The 18,437-nt window shown below is 45.6% G+C and overlaps 1 protein-coding gene across 1 annotated transcript in view; it reads right to left on the bottom strand.

Annotated features, from left to right (window-relative positions):
- LOC135084185 (twitchin) overlaps nucleotides 1–18,437 on the bottom strand; it is a 211,053-nt gene that overhangs the window by 86,216 nt on the left and 106,400 nt on the right. Inside the window, exons 86-101 of the mRNA XM_063978926.1 lie at nucleotides 17,883–18,117; nucleotides 14,653–14,859; nucleotides 13,876–14,039; nucleotides 13,080–13,215; nucleotides 12,187–12,311; nucleotides 11,303–11,459; nucleotides 10,520–10,717; nucleotides 8,076–8,335; nucleotides 7,381–7,531; nucleotides 6,160–6,441; nucleotides 5,553–5,693; nucleotides 4,651–4,809; nucleotides 3,866–4,004; nucleotides 2,770–2,933; nucleotides 1,423–1,586; nucleotides 639–788 (exon numbers count right to left, since the gene is read on the bottom strand). Of these exons, the coding sequence (XP_063834996.1) occupies nucleotides 639–788; nucleotides 1,423–1,586; nucleotides 2,770–2,933; nucleotides 3,866–4,004; nucleotides 4,651–4,809; nucleotides 5,553–5,693; nucleotides 6,160–6,441; nucleotides 7,381–7,531; nucleotides 8,076–8,335; nucleotides 10,520–10,717; nucleotides 11,303–11,459; nucleotides 12,187–12,311; nucleotides 13,080–13,215; nucleotides 13,876–14,039; nucleotides 14,653–14,859; nucleotides 17,883–18,117 (2,832 nt within the window). The remainder of the gene's footprint in view (nucleotides 1–638; nucleotides 789–1,422; nucleotides 1,587–2,769; nucleotides 2,934–3,865; nucleotides 4,005–4,650; nucleotides 4,810–5,552; nucleotides 5,694–6,159; nucleotides 6,442–7,380; nucleotides 7,532–8,075; nucleotides 8,336–10,519; nucleotides 10,718–11,302; nucleotides 11,460–12,186; nucleotides 12,312–13,079; nucleotides 13,216–13,875; nucleotides 14,040–14,652; nucleotides 14,860–17,882; nucleotides 18,118–18,437) is intronic.

Genomic DNA, 18,437 nt, shown 5'->3' with positions numbered 1-18,437 from the left:
GTGACGTGAGGTGCCAAACTGCGGAAAATGGCGGAGGAAATACATGATTTATAGATGACCCACGCTGAACTGTCCTGCCAAACTCAATGACAGGGGGGCGCTACCATCGTTCAACTTTATGGTTTCCAACATGGCAAAAATCGGAACCAGCGATTCGGTATTGACAGTGGCGCCCCGCTGTCAATGTCATCGATAGGACAGTTCAGTATTTTGGAACTATAGCATGAATTATCATGAATAATATTAACTACTTATTTACCTCTCAGTGTCTTGAGGCAACTTAAAAAAGTACATTCTGCGTTTTTATTATTATTTAGGCAGTTAAATACTGCACAGTATTTAGTACACCATTTTCTTTATTTTCTTCCATCATACACAAGAATACGCGTGCGTGAGTCAATGTTCGCTCGTATGTGAGGCCTTGTCGAATAGTATCCTGTAGGTGGGCCATCGTGCGTGTTTTGTTTTCGATGTAAACTCGCGGAGATGAATAGGCCTGCTATTACGTATTAATTTATATTATAATGAGAACATCCTTTTTTGAAGTCAGTGAAAAGGGGCAGAATATCTATTCCCCTGCCATTGAGAAATCTACCTTATTACTATAGTGTTTAAAAACAAATAAGCTTGATACACACCTTGAGTGGTCCCTTCGGTTTAGCGGGCTTGCTGACAACTTGTACCTCGATCTCGACCGTGTCAGTTCCGCTGTCGTTCTTAGCAGTGACGACGTATTTGCCGCTGTCGGCGCGCGTCAGCTTTTGCAGCGCGAACGATGTGTGGTAGTCCTGAGGATATAAAAGACTATTAGTAGATGGGAAATAACGAGCTTTTGAGGTCTTAGATACATAAGAATATTGCAAAAAATAACATGGTTAAGTCCGGTCGCCGAGCAGATAGAATTTTGTACCATAACCCCAAACTACCCATCCATATCGCTCGCACGTAATTACATTGCTGTACGTTAGATTTGCTGATTCACTTAATCAAGCATCGTTTGTGAATACGGGCGCAAGTTACTGAAGGCCCTCGTAATGGCGGGCTTTGGCTCTCCCTTTGACCTTGATCCTGGGTTCCTGACTCACAGTATGACGTCACTCACCTTGTTCTCAATCTTGAGTCGCTCCTCAGGCTTGAGCGGCTGTCCGTTGAAGGTCCAGGTGATGGTGGGTTCTGGTTCGCCCTTGACATCCGCTTCCATCTTTAGAGGCTGGCCGACCTTGGCCTTGCGATTCGGACTAGCACAGTATGACGTCACTCACCTTGTTCTCAATCTTGAGTCGCTCCTCAGGCTTGAGCGGCTGTCCGTTGAAGGTCCAGGTGATGGTGGGTTCTGGTTCGCCCTTGACATCCGCTTCCATCTTGAGAGGCTGGCCGACCTTGGCCTTGCGATTCGGACTAGCACAGTATGACGTCACTCACCTTGTTCTCAATCTTGAGTCGCTCCTCAGGCTTGAGCGGCTGTCCGTTGAAGGTCCAGGTGATGGTGGGTTCTGGTTCGCCCTTGACATCCGCTTCCATCTTCAGAGGCTGGCCGACCTTGACCTTGCGATTCTGCAAGTTCTTGCGGTCGATCTTCGGGGCCACTGTTGAGGAAACAATATTTTAATATACGATGATAGAAATCGGATCTACGGAAACTAAGTACCATACGAATAGTTTTACGATTACTTCGGACCGTATTTTCACGAATACGGATCGGATATGGATCGATCGTAGGCTTTTTTGTATCAAAATCTACGCTGAAGTTGCGGACAAAAGCTAGACGCAAAAAGTAATAAAGTAGTAATCGCAATGGCCGGGCATATATTTCGTAGAGCTGATGGTTAAGGCAGAGAAGTTTTCGAGTGGCGACAATCAGAAAACGGTAGAAAGGCCTCCTGCGTGACGGACTGACGAACTGAAGTAGATCACGGGAAGGGATCACCAAAATGCAGGCAGGACCGGTCGCAGTGGAATCTATGGGGGATCTTTGTATAGCAGTACGTTCTTAGGTTGAAACGATCGAAGATACTTTTTGCTGAAAATTGTTTGCGGTTTTTATACGCTATAATATTGTTGTATGTCCAATAGGGTTAGCGATTGACTTGCTAGGGTCAGAGGGCTCGCCAGGGCCAGTTTCGTTGACAGCCAGCACTAGGAACTATTACTAGTGGCCTTCTTCCACGTCCGTTACGTCATGGCTTCCAAATCTTATGTCATTGCCATAAAAAAGGAGACTGACATAGGTGGTTGTTTACGGAAACTAGGCTTGGCGATGACGGACTTGCTAGGGTCGGACGGTTCTCCCGGGCCGGCCTTGTTGACGGCCATCACTCGGAACTCCAAATCGTGGCCCTTCTCCAGATCATGGGCTTCCAAAGCTTATGGCATTGCCATTCAAAATTAGATTATTTCTATAGTTGATTACTTACGGAATCTAGGCTTGGCGATGACGGACTTGCTAGGGTCGGACGGTTCTCCCGGGCCGGCCTTGTTGACGGCCGTCACTCTGACCTCATACTCGTGGCCCTTCTCCACATGATGGCTTCCAAATGTTATGTCATTGACATCGAAAGAATAAAAAGACTTGTATATGACCACTTACGGAATCTAGGTTTGGCGATGACAGACTTGCTAGGGTCGGACGGTTCTCCCGGGCCGGCCTTGTTGACGGCCGTCACTCGGACCTCATACTTGTGGCCTTCTTCCACATCATGGCTTCCAAAGCTCATATTATTTCCAATAAGAAAGGAGCAGTCTCCTATCAGTATATAGGTGATTACTTACGGAATCGTGGCTTGGCGATGACGGACTTGCTAGGGTCGGACGGTTCTCCCGGGCCGGCCTTGTTGACGGCCATCACTCGGAACTCGTACTCGTGGCCTTCTTCCACGTCTGTCACGCGGCCTGTCGGGCGATCGCCGGTCGTCTTGAGGCAGTCTTGCCATGATCTGTGGGGTTAGGTTAAGTTTAGTACATGAATCAACGAGTGGTTCGCTCAAAAGTGCTGACTCAGAGCTGTAAAACAGCATATTAAAAACCGACATCGAATAAAGATCCGTTTTTCGAATTCCGCTGAATTCACTTCGAAGAACTGAGCCAGGGTTTCAAATCAAAGGAAGATAACACTGTTTTTGCAAATGAAAAAATGTTACCTATAGGTTCTGTCTTCAGTTCACTTTTCTCTCCTGACTAGATTTTTTTTTTGCTGAGAGCTGTGGCATCGCTATTTTTTTTTGTGACATCTAACTGATATCGATATAAACAGAATGCTTGACTGACAACAAATTACCGGTGTAAGTCCTAACTCTAGCTAGCCAATAAACATTTACCGAGTAATAAATCTTCAAGCAACATACCTTGGCACATAATTAAATACCATACGGCATAGAAACCAAAGCGCAGCGTGGAACGTCCACCTACAAGTTGGATCGACGTCCTCATAAGGTAGCAGAAAGGCGCTGGCTGCAGGCCGCTACCAAACGGCATTTTGGCATAGAGATAGTTTGAGTCCCGGGAAAGAACATAGGATAGTTTTTATCCCGGTTTTTGAAACAGGGACGCGCGCGATAAAGTTTTTCTGTGACAGACAAAATTCCACGCGGGCGAAGCCGCGGGCGGAAAGCTAGTTGATTATACTTTTCCTAGCGGAACCCCCGTACTACTCCGCCCGCACGCCCTGCCCCTCCCTTGTGCGTAAACAAGTCGGTGCGAGCGAACAACGTCGGTCACGAAACGTGGGATAATATTTTTACGGAACCCTTGCGGCCTTTCCACGGAACCTCAGGGTTCCGCGGACCACCATTCGGGAACCGCTGCAGTAGTGGACGTCCTGTGGCTAAAAAGATAATGATGATAATAATAATAGGAACCATAATCTCACCTTCCACCCTTCTCTCTCTTCTGCACGATGTAGCCGGTGATGGGGGCCCCTCCGTCGTCCTTGGGCGGGCTCCATTCCAGCTCCACGAAGTCCTTGTCCCAGTTCCGGGGCTCCGGACGACCGGGCTTGCCGGGCTCGTCTGGGAAAGTAATAACTAATTAGTAATCATCCTTCGAAAGGGAGAAATACATGATAATTAAAATGAACTGGAAAACTTATGTCTCTTGTTTGTAATAAAGAATATGAATGCACCAAATTGGACAGCAGAAAACTTAAAGGAAAAAAATAGGTGATAAGAGTGAGTAAAGAATCATCATTACTCAAAATAGAGATGCAAAATAGGGGTGTTTTTTTTTTGTAAGAAAAGACCGACCGATATCCACGAGTTTGAAGCTAATATTTGATTTGTATTATTTGTTGTCTTCTGGACGCGTTGGCCATATGGCCAAGTATATTGGCTATTTCATAAGGTCGCTACAATATTTTTAGGTTTATCTGTCTTTGTCGTTTACACTAACATCTCGCTATGAGCGAAAGGGTTGGGTCATACATCCCTTTTGCTCCAGATTTATACAAACTCACCGAAAGGATTCTTAGCGATGATTGGTTTCTCAGTCTCCAGTTCCTCCGACTCGCCTTCCTTGTTGACGGCTTTGACGCGGAACTTGTAGGGCTTGCCTTCCTGCAGGCCCGTGATGTTCGCCTTGCAGTCCTTGGCCTACCTGTCTCTGTCGCTCATGCTAGCAGCTCGTTACGAGAGAGAGGGAAGAACAATAGGCACTCACCGAAAGGATTCTTAGCGATGATCGGTTTCTCTGTTTCCAGCTCCTCAGACTCGCCCTCCTTGTTGACGGCTTTGACACGGAACTTGTAGGGCTTGCCTTCCTGCAGGCCAGTAATGTTTGCCTTGCAGTCCTTGGCAGTGCCGCACGGGATCCATTGTCCTGAGGGATAGATAAGAAATGATTTAATTCAATTTATTCAGTACATAGGCCCTTTCCAGGGTACTTATACACGTCCCAAATATAGCTAGCCCTACCACCACTTCGGGACAACATATGGGCTGGTGCTGAGAAGCAGTGGCGGAAGAAACTCAGACACCTTTGTCAGCCTCTTTTTCAATCCAATACAGTAGTTTATAGCTTACATGACACGTAATAAGTGCTGACAATTGAAACAAGAAACATTAGGTCCTTATAAATATATTGTGCCAAAAAGGTTCTGATGTGCTCCATGAAGCACGGAGTCATATTATTAGTTAAAGGCCCGGTTTCCATCAAGGTGGAGCGGAGCGGAGAAGTATTTTATAACCAATCGGATTTCATTACTCAGGAAACTAGAAAAGGCTGAAAAGGCTCCGATCCACGTTGATGGAAACCGGGTCTTATAAAAAAAAAACTGGAAACGATTACACAAAGTAATATTTCAATAATGTATGAGTATATCCCAAGATCATCTACTAAGATAAAACGATAGGCAATTATGATTGGAAGGGAAAACTCTCTATTTGTTGAATAGAAAACCCATCTCTTTGCACATTGACATTCTACTCAGGCCTATGTCAGCCTATGGATTCTATCAGGTGATGATGATACACCACGGAAATCGGTACCAGAAAATACCGTCAAGCTGGATTTTATCTTTCTGCTTCCTATACATTACTTTAGAAACATATTTGTTAACAAACCTGTGAGCGGGTCAAGTTTCTCGATCTCGTAGTATTCCACGGGAGAGCCACCGTCATCGTCGGGCTTCTTCCATGAAAGAGTGCATCCGTTCTTGGTGACGTCAGCGACTTCCAGTGGACCGTTGGGCTTGGATGGCTTGCCTGTGGTGGAAATTGATTGTAAGTTAAAGAAGTAAACAAAAAGTTTTTATTTGTCTGGTAACAATAACGCCTCGTAAACGGCAACTTTATTTTTTTGTAATGAAAGAACTCTCATTGTGATTTAAACTAGAGAAGGTAGCCTAATCAACAGTTTTGACAGCGGATATAGATCTATGTCTAGACCTATGGAATTAAACCCAGGAAACTTCACATTTTTCTTTGTATTTAAAGATAAAACCTGAGCATCAAACCCATGACTTAATGGTCGAATGAGTCTGACTCACTAGCATAAGACAACAAAGGTATTCTATAATTTCTTATCACATTTCAGTTATTTTAATGGTTCTTCAAGCTTTATTACAACAGTTCATACGAATCTAGCTTCCAAATCAAAATGTACACTACCAAAATCATTTGTCACTCGATTTCAAACCTACAAAAAGTTCAAAACACAAATAGCACTCACCAAGAATGGTAATTTCCACCTCAGCCTCATCCTCTCCCACTTCATTCTTAGCCTTGATGACGTACTTTCCAGTATTAGCTCTCTTGCTCTTAGTCATCAGGAACTTGGTGTTGTAATCCACGTTAATAATCTCTAAGTTCTCGCCATTCTTTAGTTCCGTTCCCTTGAAGAACCAGGTTACGGTCGCTGGTGGTTCTCCGAAGACCTTGACGTCGAGAGACACTGGTAGACCAGCCTTGACGGTGATTGGGTTCAGGTTGGTGCGGTCGATTCTTGGTTTCACTGGAAGAAAATATATTTTTTTGGATTATTCAGGCCGATTTTGAATTCAAACTTTATGAACGGGTAAGACAAAGTGTTGCCAATGCTAAATTAAAAAAAATTATAATAGATTTCGAATCTTTAAAAATAAAGTTAAAAAACACTAACCCCCTTACTAATAAAAAGTTACACAGTTGTTGATCACTGTTTTAAAATGACATTTCCATACTAAACGTCACTTTAAAACACTATTCAACGAGCGTGTAAGTTTTATTAATAAGAGGGTTAGTGTTTACGCGTTAAATTACGAAATTACTTGTCAAATGATAAAACAATGCTTATTGACTCTAAAATGATCACTGAATCACAATTCCAATTATACTTTATCACATTTTGACTAGGTTTTGGTTAGCGGTAAGTCTACGCCAGGATTTTTCGAAGTGATGTTTTAAAATATTACTTATATAGCCTGACCAGGAACATAAAAACCCTGGCATAGAGGCGCGTCAATTGCATTTGATAGTGCAACACTGAGTACAGTCGTACCTGTGTTAAATTAATAGGCTAACTTTATGTATCAGGATTCAGGATTACGGGCTAATTGGCTCAAAAACTGAACTCCGACAAACGTTACTTCGACATTACGTTACTCCGACACTACTGAATATCGACATGACTTTACTTCGACACTACACTACTTAGACAAAGGCGAATATCCTTTGTAACCACTTTTCTTTCACGACTATAAAAAGATTTTAGCAATTTAATTCACAGAATAATTGCGCCCATTTAAAATAAAGTTTGTTTACACTTTGACAGCAATAGACTGACATGCAAGGTGACATGTCAATGAAGTTTTCAGTTACTGTTGCCATTAAAAGAAATTAGTACCATTAGTTTTCCGCAACATGGCGAGGGTTTTTATGTTCCTGGTCAGGCTATAAGCTCAATTATACTTACAGAATCGCGCCTTAGCGGTGTGCCAGTTGGTATTCTCCGAAGGCTCCGACTGGCCGGCCTTGTTCAGCGCGCGGATACGGAACTGGTACTGGTTGCCTTCCTCCAGCTTGGGCACTGTGCCTTGGCAGATGTTGCCTTGGATCTCGGCAGCCTGAGGATGAAAGAAGAAGAATAGAAAATGTCATGAGAAAATGGTACCGTATTCCCACCGCTGCAACGCCTGTGTAGCCAGGATCTACAGCTTGACCGCCAATACAAACCCAACCAGTGAAAGTCAATTTTGATCCCGGGGGAAAGTTAAACTGTCATTGGCCCGCGACGAAATTAATCAGAAGACTATAGGAGGAGTTCGAGCCATTGACATGGTGGTAGTCTTTCGATCTCAAAATAGTTATCTACGCATTTTAAAAGGTCTTGGAGGCTTGTCACTAGCTTCAACTCCCGCTCCAAATGACAACTTTAGAGAGTTTGGAATCCATAAATTTCCAGCTTGACTAACATGTGAAAGATAGCAGAGCCAGTTTGATTCCAATCACTTTTAAGTGGAGTTTATAACAAATATGCCAATCTTATTGCGTCCATGGACAGACTATGGTGAAAGGATAAGTTTTAATATACCTTATGTATCAAGTACGTGATTTGTACCTGAGTAAAACTAATATGTTATTATTTGAAAACCAATGCTAAACGCTTACCTTGACAAACTCTCCACGGTCTCTATCCATAACTTCAATGATGTATCCAGTAATCGGAGCACCATTATCCCTAATGGGAGGCTCCCACTTGAGTTTGGCGGACTTCTCATCCCAGTCCACGATGTCTGGCAGGCCAGGCGGCGCTGGCACGTCGTACGGGTTCTTGGCTAGGGTTCCGTGGTCGGTCTCCAAGGGTTCCGATTCGCCTTCCTCGTTGAGGGCCTTGACGCGGAACTGGTAGGTGTGGCCTGGCTCTAGGCCTGTGAGAAAAGGGTGGGGCGTAAGTTACATTGTTTTAAGTAGACAGAAAAAAGTTTGCTGAACGTGATTGATGCGGGCCGCTTTCAACCGGCCATATTTAGAAGTCATTCATTGGAGAGGAATACGTTCAACGGTGTTCCTCCAGTGGTGAAATTGGACAGTTTAAACTGTACATCGGTTTTGAGCAGATTATCACTTTCCACAGTATAAGTTTTTCTTGTTTTATCACATTTAGTGAACAGTGACACTAAATACGCATCAGTGACAACGACTACTCTTCAGTGACAACGACTACTCTTCAGTGACAACGACTACTCTTCAGTGACAGCGACTCACCAGTCTTCTGACACTGCGACTGCGACTCACCAGTAATGTTCCAGCTTAGACAGTGACTGAGTACAGTCATCTATACAGTAAAGCGACTCATCAGTGACAGCGACTTACCAGTGACGGTAGCCTCGGTCTTGTCTGGGTCGATGGTGCCTGCTGGCACCCACTTCCCAGTAAGCGTATCCATTTTTTCCGTTTATTCCCGATGTCCCCCACTATTTGTCCACCACTGGTGGACATCGAGAAAAAAAGTTGCAATGTCCACCAGTGGGGGACAGCGCTACTGAAATCTTCCCGTTGGGCCCTACTGGTGGACACTGAGAAGAAATGAGTTGCTCTGACCCTCAGTGGTGGACATCGCAACCAAAAAAGTTCCGTTGTCCTCCACTATTATATTTGTGTTCATGAATACAAACATTTTAATTAAATCTTATACTAATAATTATAATACATACATTATAAAAGCATTTTTATTATAGTTTAAAACAATCCTTAATTTATACTGACGCCCCTAGGAAGTGTGCGTTAATCGGAACGGTTTTGTCATTTTTAATTTTCCAAGTACCTACTTACAATGTTCATGTTATCAGAAATTATTGTGTCGGTAATGTTACTATTTTGCACTTATTATGTGTAATAATGACGGAAATTGCAGGATCTAGTTCACGACAAATTGAAAAAGTTTACATAAATAGGAAAGGTGGGATGTTAAAAAACTGAGAATTATATTTGATACGAATTAAAAAAAATACTTTTTAACAATCACGAAAACAAAACAAATAGTGGGGGACAACGGAACTTTTTTGGTTTCGATGTCCACCACTGAGGGACAGAGCAACTCATTTCTTCTCAGTGTCCACCAGTAGGGCCCAACGGGAAGATTTCAGTAGCGCTGTCCCCCACTGGTGGACATTGCAACTTTTTTTCTCGATGTCCACCAGTGGTGGACAAATAGTGGGGGACATCGGGAATAAACGATTTTTTCCAGTACGTAAGCACTGAGCGGCAGTCCACCAGTGTGCTTAGACTTATTCCATTTTAGACAGTGACTGTACAGACAGTGACAGCAACTAATCATCAGTAACAGCGACTACTTACCAGTGACGACTAATCAGCACTGACAGCGACTACTCCCAGTGACAGCGACACTTATCAGTATAGTTCCAATATACTGAACTGTCCGATCCATGACATTGACAGCGGGGCGCCACCGTCAATACCGGATCGCTGGTTCCTATTTTGCCATGATGGAAATCATATAGTTGAACGATGGTAGCGCCCCCGTCATTGAGTTTGGTGGGACAGTTCAGCGTGGGTCATCTATACAGTACTACTCATCAGTGAAAGCGACTCATCAGTGACAGCGACTTACCAGTGACGGTAGCCTCGGTCTTGTCTGGGTCGATTGTGCCCGCTGGCACCCACTTCCCAGTAAGCGTATCCATTTTTTCCAGTACGTAAGCACTCAGTGGTAGTCCACCAGTGTGCTTAGGCTTATTCCATCTTAGACAGTGACTGTGCTGACAGTGACAGCAGCTAATCATCAGTAACAGCGACTACTTACCAGTGACGACTAATCAGCACTGACAGCGACTACTCCCAGTGACAGCGACACTTATCAGTATGGTTCCAATCCAATACTGAACTGTCTCTATCCACGATCCATGACATTGACAGCGGGGCGCCACCGTCAATACCGGATCGCTTGTTCCGATTTTTGCCATGATGGAAACCATATAGTTGAACGATGGTAGCGCCCCCGTCATTGAGTTTGGTGGGACAGTTCAGCGTGGGTCATCTATACAGTAAAGCGACTCATCAGTGACAGCCATTCATCAGTGACAGTGACTTACCAGTAACTGTAGCCTCGGTCTTGTCTGGGTCGATGGTGCCTGCTGGCACCCACTTCCCGGTAAGCGTGTCCATCTTCTCAAGTACGTAAGCACTCAGTGGTAGTCCACCAGTGTGCTTAGGCTTGTTCCAGCTCAGTTTCACGTGGTCGGCGTGAACGTCTGATACCTCTAGCGGGCCTTCAGGCTTGCCTGGCTTGTCTGGGAGAGAAAAGATTGTAAATGTGAGTTGATATAGAAGGTGTAAATCTTTGGGGGAAAGCTTTGTACAGCAATGGACGTCTTTTAGCTGAGACGAATATTGAACAGCAAAAGACGCAAAAATAATAATTGAATTTCTTTAATTTAGAGGTCCTTTTTAGGGCACTTTATAACATGCTATGTATGTATAGCTCTATCATTTCAAGACAATTACAGCTGGTGCCGGGAAGAAGTGACGAAAGAAACTCATGTCCGTTTTCAACATCAACCCCAAATTTTTAAGTGACCCCTATGGTAACACATAACAGGAATTTTGTTTACATAGGGGTCACTTATAAATTAATTAGATTGATGGTGAAATCGGGCATAGTCACCTTTAAAAGAATTTAAGGGGCTGACCCTTAAATTCTTTATCACTACCTCTTAAACCAAAGAAGTACTATAGCAAACTATGGTCTAATAAATGTGCAACGCAATCTCCAGCAAAGAACTGTCCTGACGAGCATAACAAGTCTAAATGTTTTATTGCATATTGTAGATCTTAGAAAACAAGGCAATAAGGTTCAATATTAGGTGGCAACTTACCAAGCACAGTGATTTCCACTGTAGCCTCATCCACTCCAGACTCGTTCTCAGCCTTGAGCGTGTAGACGCCTGAGTTGGCCCAGGACGAGTCGAAGATCTGGAGACGGGTGTTGTAGTCCTCATTCTCCAGTTTCAAGCCTGGGCCGGTCTCCAGGACCTGGATGACATAAATATTAGGATTGAAGTGCAAAAATACAACACTAGACGAAGCTTGGGATTTGTCTAGAGTCAAGATAACATTGTTTTTTTACACATTAAATAAGTTGTAATTAACTAGACTCTAACCTCCTTACTAATAAAAAGTTACACACTTGTTGAACACTATTTTAACATTTGAAAATGATCACCATTTCCACACTAAATGTCACTTTAAAACACTGTTCAACAAGCGTGTACGTATTATACTCGTAGTAAGGAGGTTAGTGATTCTCGAGACAACATTATTCTGTAGGATACTTAAATAAACATGATTTAAAATCAAATAATGGGAATAGCTATGAGATTACTAGAATTATAATTTCGTAAGTATTGTAGAAATGTGAAAATCTTATTCCATAGTCCCGTTAGCCCCTCGTGCTAAGCTAAATATGCTTGTGTTACAAGTGGGCAATAGTCGAGCGGCGGCGGGGTTCGAACTCGCGTTCCTCGGATGACGAGTCGGCCAGTCCGACCCCTTCACCGTTCGGCTATCGTGGCTTCTAGTTGCAGTCTAGGTGCAGTAGTGGCGTAGTTTGCTAGCATTATTGACGTCAGCACATCAATTTTCACAAATTTATATTCCATAAAGATTCCATAGTGCTTAACTATGGAATCTTGTGTAGTGTGTGCTTTGCTACAAAAAGAATACTGATGTTATTTCGACTACACAAAGCCTTAATACACACCTTCTTAGCGAAGGTCCAGGTCTTGGTTGGTGGCGGTTCACCCTTGATGTCGACGTCCAGCTTGATGGTGGTGCCCGCGCGTACGCGGATCGCCGTCATCTTGTCGCGGTTGATGTGCGGTTTCACTGGAAAATGTACTCAATTGAAAGGCTGGACGGATCAGAATTTAATTAAAAGTTTACAGTAGTTGAGGAATAATCTACTGGATAAGATACTCAATGGAAGGGGCTGCATAGTTCAGAATGTGATGAACATTTAGAGTAGGTACTGTCTTTGCGCTCAGTAGTTGGCATCACTGGCGAGTAACAAGACTTTACAGTTGTGCCACCTTAGAGCAAATGCGTGAGTTTCTACTGCTTTAGCGTTCATACGGTAGCCTTCATTGGCTAACTACCTACTGATTAATATCAAAGTTACTAAAATTTGATGTTCTAAAAATCTGAATTCACAGTTGATTGAAAAATACTTGACTAGTGTTATTAGAGAAGTGTGCCCTAGAATTGTCTGTTTATGCTGTCAACTACCTAATTTGGCACATTGTACCAGGTTTCAAAGCTAAGTTTGTATCTTCTACAGAAGCTGTGTCTTGAAATTACTGATATTATGTATAAGATGCTGCCTTCTCACTAAATTGCCATATTATTATTACTCGAGCAAACTTTACAAACTAAACCCTTAGGGCTAGAATCGTGTTTTAGAGAATTTATGCCTTACAATTGATTGACATAGATTGACATAGTTTATGGAAGCAATTGGAGGTGGCTCAGCTAATGCTGCCTGAAAATACTCAAGCTGCATTGATTTTCAGCCACTCCCATTTCTCTATAGGTCTTATGCGGTCAATTGTTGATCATCTATCATCTAAATTAGTTTGTTATACTTAAGATACTTACAGAACCTGGCCTTAGCCACGTGCGGTTGCGTGGGCTCGCCCGGTTCTCCCGGGCCGGCCTTGTTGACGGCGCGCACGCGGAACTGATACGTGTTGCCTTCCTTCAGATCCGGCACGCGGGCCTTGCATTCCGGCGTCTGGAAGGGAACATTTTGTTTTAAAACTCAGTATCATTAACCTTGCTACAACTAAGCATAGCTGAGATAGTCTACTGTGCGCCGCGAGTGAATAATCCGAGGGGGATCCACCATTTCCCTCGAAGCTGGAGGAGCTCGTTCAAGAGCGAGCTATAGCCTGAGACGGAGCCGCGGACGAATGTCCAATTCTAGGATAAAATAACTCGCGGCTCCTTGTCAATGGCCCGGGAGGACATCGTCGGGTTTTAGCGGTGACCCCTCGGCCAGTGGATATGCGCACAGCATTTCCCGACAAGAAAATCTGAAATAGTCTACTAGAAGTTTCACTTCGGAGATGTGACTATTTCCACCTTTCGTTTCCACTAGCTGTTGCTCTTGTATAGCCAGGAATAGATTCTATAGCTCGAGCGTTTAGAAGTTATTTTGAACTCTTGTCATAAGCAATTTATTGGAGAACCAAATAAATAAACAAATAAAATAAGTAAATAAATATAAGACGGCGAGCCAGTGATAATCTACGACTGACTGACATACTGACGTCTACGAATAATACTAAGCGAGGGTTATTCTGGTCGTTGTTGAACGCAGTTCTTACGACGTAACTAATAAAAAGTTTGATGGAAAACAATATCTTTGTAAAAGTATCAAATGAACACTCACCGAAGTGACAAGCGCCTCCTGCCACTGTCCGAACTTCTCCTTCTTTTCAATGACGTAGCCGGTGATGGGGGCGCCTCCGTTGTTCTTGGGCGCCTCCCATTTGAGGTCCACGCGGTCCACGTCCCAATCCTCGATGGTTGGTACGGACGGCTTGCCAGGGATATCTGGAGAAATATAGTAATTTGGGTTTATAGAACACGTATCAGTATAATTTTAACAAGTAATCTCAAATACTATGACCCATATCAAAGGTCAGTAAGCCTAAGAAGCAGGCCGCGATAAGCTTTTATTTCGCCATTTTATCGAATTTACGCGATATAATGTCATCTAAGTAATGTTAGCGTGGGACTTCCACCCACAATGTGGACCGACGACCTGATAAAAGTAGCAGGAAGGCGCTGGATGCTGGCCGCTACCAACCGTGCGATGTGGTAGTAATTGGGGGAGGCCTATGTTCAACAGTGGACGTCCTGTGGCTAAAATGATGATGATGATGAATGTCATTTAAAATCATTGATAGGATTTTATCATGCCGAACATCCTAGCCTGCCTGTATTGTAATTTATAACATACTAATGTCATTTTTGATTGAAAAATCTTGAGTCATGTTTTTGTTATAGAAAATCTTTAATTACGTAGAGCTGCTGCTAAATAGGTCAGCAGCAAGATGCGCCGACATTATGTAAAATTGCTACCAGATTTTGGATATATCGATATTGGATCGACTTTGGCTCTGATGAACCTTCAAGATTTCAATAATGGACTCTATCCACTTACCATACGGGTTCTTAGCGATGATCGAGTGGTCGGTCTTCAGCGGTTCAGACTCGCCCTCCTCGTTGACTGCTTTGACCCTGAACTCGTACTCTTCTCCCTCTTGGAGGCCCTTGACCTCCATCTCAGTGTCATCGGTCTTGCCAACCGGCACCCATCGGCCGGTAGCCTTGTTTAGTTTCTCTACTACGTAGCCGGAGACGGGCTTGCCTGGGGAAAGAAAGAAAGATTTGTTACAATATTAAAACATCTTAGCACAAAAAATAGTGAACTGAGCAGTGAAATGCTCGTTGCGATCATTAGCTGCGTTGTGGTGTAGTCAACATATTCAAGTTATTCTACCTTCACGCCGTTTTCATAGGAAGCTCGAAGAATCCTCCGGGGCTACTAACCCTTCACTGGTTGGATTTCATTGGAAACTAAAGTGTAGATCCTGGCTATACAGGAGTCTAAGTCGTGTGATAGGAGAGGTGATATCAGATTTTCAAGTTCATCTATTCCTTTCAGTCCTAGCATCTCGCCGGTATGAGCGAAAGTACCGAATAGACTCACCGGCTAGTCACTCAGACTTGAGTAAATAGTACAAGCACAGAATAAGTAATAGTACAGGTACAGAAGGATTACTCCGCAAGACGATTTAAATAAATGCGAGTCTTGCTACGACGCGATACAGTGGAATTCAGCTCGCACAGCACTACGTACCTACAATTTTATTCACCTACAAGTTTTGTCTCTTTCTATCGCGTGCCTCTGAACTCTCCTTACGCTGTTAGGGTTGCTGTCTAGTGAAAAAATAATTAATCTACTTATTTGTAATGAGGTACGTACGCATTCATTATGGAAAACCTTGGGAGAGGCCTTTGTCCAGTAGTGGACGTCATTTGGCTGAAACGAACGAACGCATTCTGAGCAGTAGTCATGGTAGGTTAGGTTCCTATACTATCCTAAGAATTATTGATTACCTACATGGCCAACATACCTTTCAGGCTGAAAGTTTCAGCATCTTTGAGAAGCGAAAAAAAAGATAAATCCGGTAGATTTATTTTCGAATTTAAACACCCGAACGCCGTACAATATTTCTTTCTCTTTATGTCCATTTTTAAATAATACTTCGATTATAGAATTAGGTACTACAACGCACGCCAGCGTCCTGACGGGCGCGCGCGTGACACTCGACTGATATAATACCCGCCGGCGGGGCGCTTCGCTGTAGGTAATTATCGGATGTACCGCGCGGAGTGAGCCAGGCCTGGTACAAGTCAGCGTCAAATACTTCGTGACACCCAAGGTGATCAAAAATTCGACAACACAACCTTATTCCAGTTGGAACAAAGACGTGTTGCGAACTTTTTAGCCACTTTGGGTGTTTGACGCTGATTGTACTTTGATGATCTTATTTAGATTCACCTCCGTCATCCTCGGGCTTCTTCCACGCCAGCTTGCAGCCGCCCTTGGTGACGTCTCCACCTCAGCCTCGTCAGAACCGTGCTGGTTGGTACATGGGACTCACCTCCGTCATCCTCGGGCTTCTTCCACGCCAGCTTGCAGCCGCCCTTGGTGACGTCTGCCACCTTCAGCGGGCCGCCGGGCTTGCCTGGCGCGGATAAGACTGTGATCTCCACTTCGACTCGTCAGAACCGTGCTGGTTGGTACATGAGACTCACCTCCGTCATCCTCGGGCTTCTTCCACGCCAGCTTGCAGCCGCCCTTGGTGACGTCTGCCACCTTCAGCGGGCCGCCGGGCTTGCCTGGCGCGGATAAGACTGTGATCTCCACTTCGACTCGTCAGAACCGTGCTGGTTGGTACATGAGACTCACCTCCGTCATCCTCGGGCTTCTTCCACGCCAGCTTGCAGCCGCCCTTGGTGACGTCACCACCTTCAGGCCGCCGGGCTTGCCTGGCGCGCACAGTGATCTCCACCTCACCTCGTCAGAACCGTGCTGGTTGGTACATGAGACTCACCTCCGTCATCCTCGGCCTTCTTCCACGCCAGCTTGCAGCCGCCCTTGGTGACGTCAGCCACTTTCAGCGGGCCGCCGGACTTGCCTGGCGCGGATAAGACTGTGATCTCCACTTCAGCCTCGTCAGAACCGTGCTGGTTGGTACATGAGACTCACCTCCGTCGTCCTCGGGCTTCTTCCACGCCAGCTTGCAGCCGCCCTTGGTGACGTCACCACCTTCAGGCCGCCGGGCTTGCCTGGCGCGCACAGTGATCTCCACCTCACCTCGTCAGAACCGTGCTGGTTGGTACATGAGACTCACCTCCGTCATCCTCGGCCTTCTTCCACGCCAGCTTGCAGCCGCCCTTGGTGACGTCAGCCACTTTCAGCGGGCCGCCGGACTTGCCTGGCGCGGATAAGACTGTGATCTCCACTTCAGCCTCGTCAGAACCGTGCTGGTTGGTACATGAGACTCACCTCCGTCGTCCTCGGGCTTCTTCCACGCCAGCTTGCAGCCGCCCTTGGTGACGTCTGCCACCTTCAGCGGGCCGCCGGGCTTGCCTGGCGCAGATAACACTGTGATCTCCACCTCGGCCTCGTCAGAACCGTGCTGGTTGGTACATGAGACTCACCTCCGTCATCCTCGGGCTTCCTCCACGCCAGCTTGCAGCCGCCCTTGGTGACGTCACCACCTTCAGGCCGCCGGGCTTGCCTGGCGCGGATAAGATTGTGATCTCCACCTCAGCCTCATCAGAACCGTGCTGGTTGATACATGAGACTCACCTCCGTCATCCTCGGGCTTCTTCCACGCCAGCTTGCAGCCGCCCTTGGTGACGTCAGAAAGTGCGGATAAGACTGTGATCTCCACCTCAGCCTCGTCAGAACCGTGCTGGTTGGTACATGAAACTCACCTCCGTCATCCTCGGGCTTCTTCCACGCCAGCTTGCAGCCGCCCTTGGTGACGTCAGAAAGTGCGGATAAGACTGTGATCTCCACCTCGCCTCGTCAGAACCGTGCTGGTTGGTACATGAGACTCACCTCCATCATCCTCGGGCTTCTTCCACGCCAGCTTGCAGCCGCCCTTGGTGACGTCAGAAAGTGCGGATAAGACTGTGATCTCCACCTCGGCCTCGTCAGAACCGTGCTGGTTGGTACATGGGACTCACCTCCGTCATCCTCGGGCTTCTTCCACGCCAGCTTGCAGCCGCCCTTGGTGACGTCAGAAAGTGCGGATAAGACTGTGATCTCCACCTCGGCCTCGTCAGAACCGTGCTGGTTGGTACATGACTCACCTCCGTCATCCTCGGGCTTCTTCCACGACAGCTTGCAGCCGCCCTTGGTGACGTCAGCCACCTTGAGCGGGCCGCCGGGCTTGCCTGGCGCGGATAACACTGTGATCTCCACCTCGGCCTCGTCAGAACCGTGCTGGTTGGTGGCCAGGATACGGTAGGTGCCGGTCATGGCACGGACGGACTCCTTGACGTCTAGTTTCGTGTTGTAGTCTACGTTGATGACGTTTTCTGTGACCTGGGGAGTGGAAGTTGGGGGGTTAGATTTGAAATTGAACTAAGAAGTCACTCAGTGTTTAATTTGATAAGTTTGCAGGCCGTTTCTCTCTAATAATTGGTGTAGGGGAATGGAGGACCCATCGAATTCGGAGAGGCTCGCTGGAGAGCTTGACTCTAGCCTGAAACGGAACTGCGGACGAATGTCCATTGTCCAAGCTAGTACAAGGTGGACCGACGACCTCATAAAGGTAGCGGGAAGGCGCTGGATACAGACTGCCACCAACCGGCCCTTGTGGAAATCATTGGGGAGGCCTATGTTCAACAGTGGACGTCCTATGG

The sequence above is a fragment of the Ostrinia nubilalis genome, chromosome 25, assembly GCF_963855985.1.
Source record: "Ostrinia nubilalis chromosome 25, ilOstNubi1.1, whole genome shotgun sequence".
NCBI lineage: Eukaryota > Metazoa > Arthropoda > Insecta > Lepidoptera > Crambidae > Ostrinia > Ostrinia nubilalis.
This window is presented reverse-complemented; position numbering and strand designations above follow the sequence as displayed.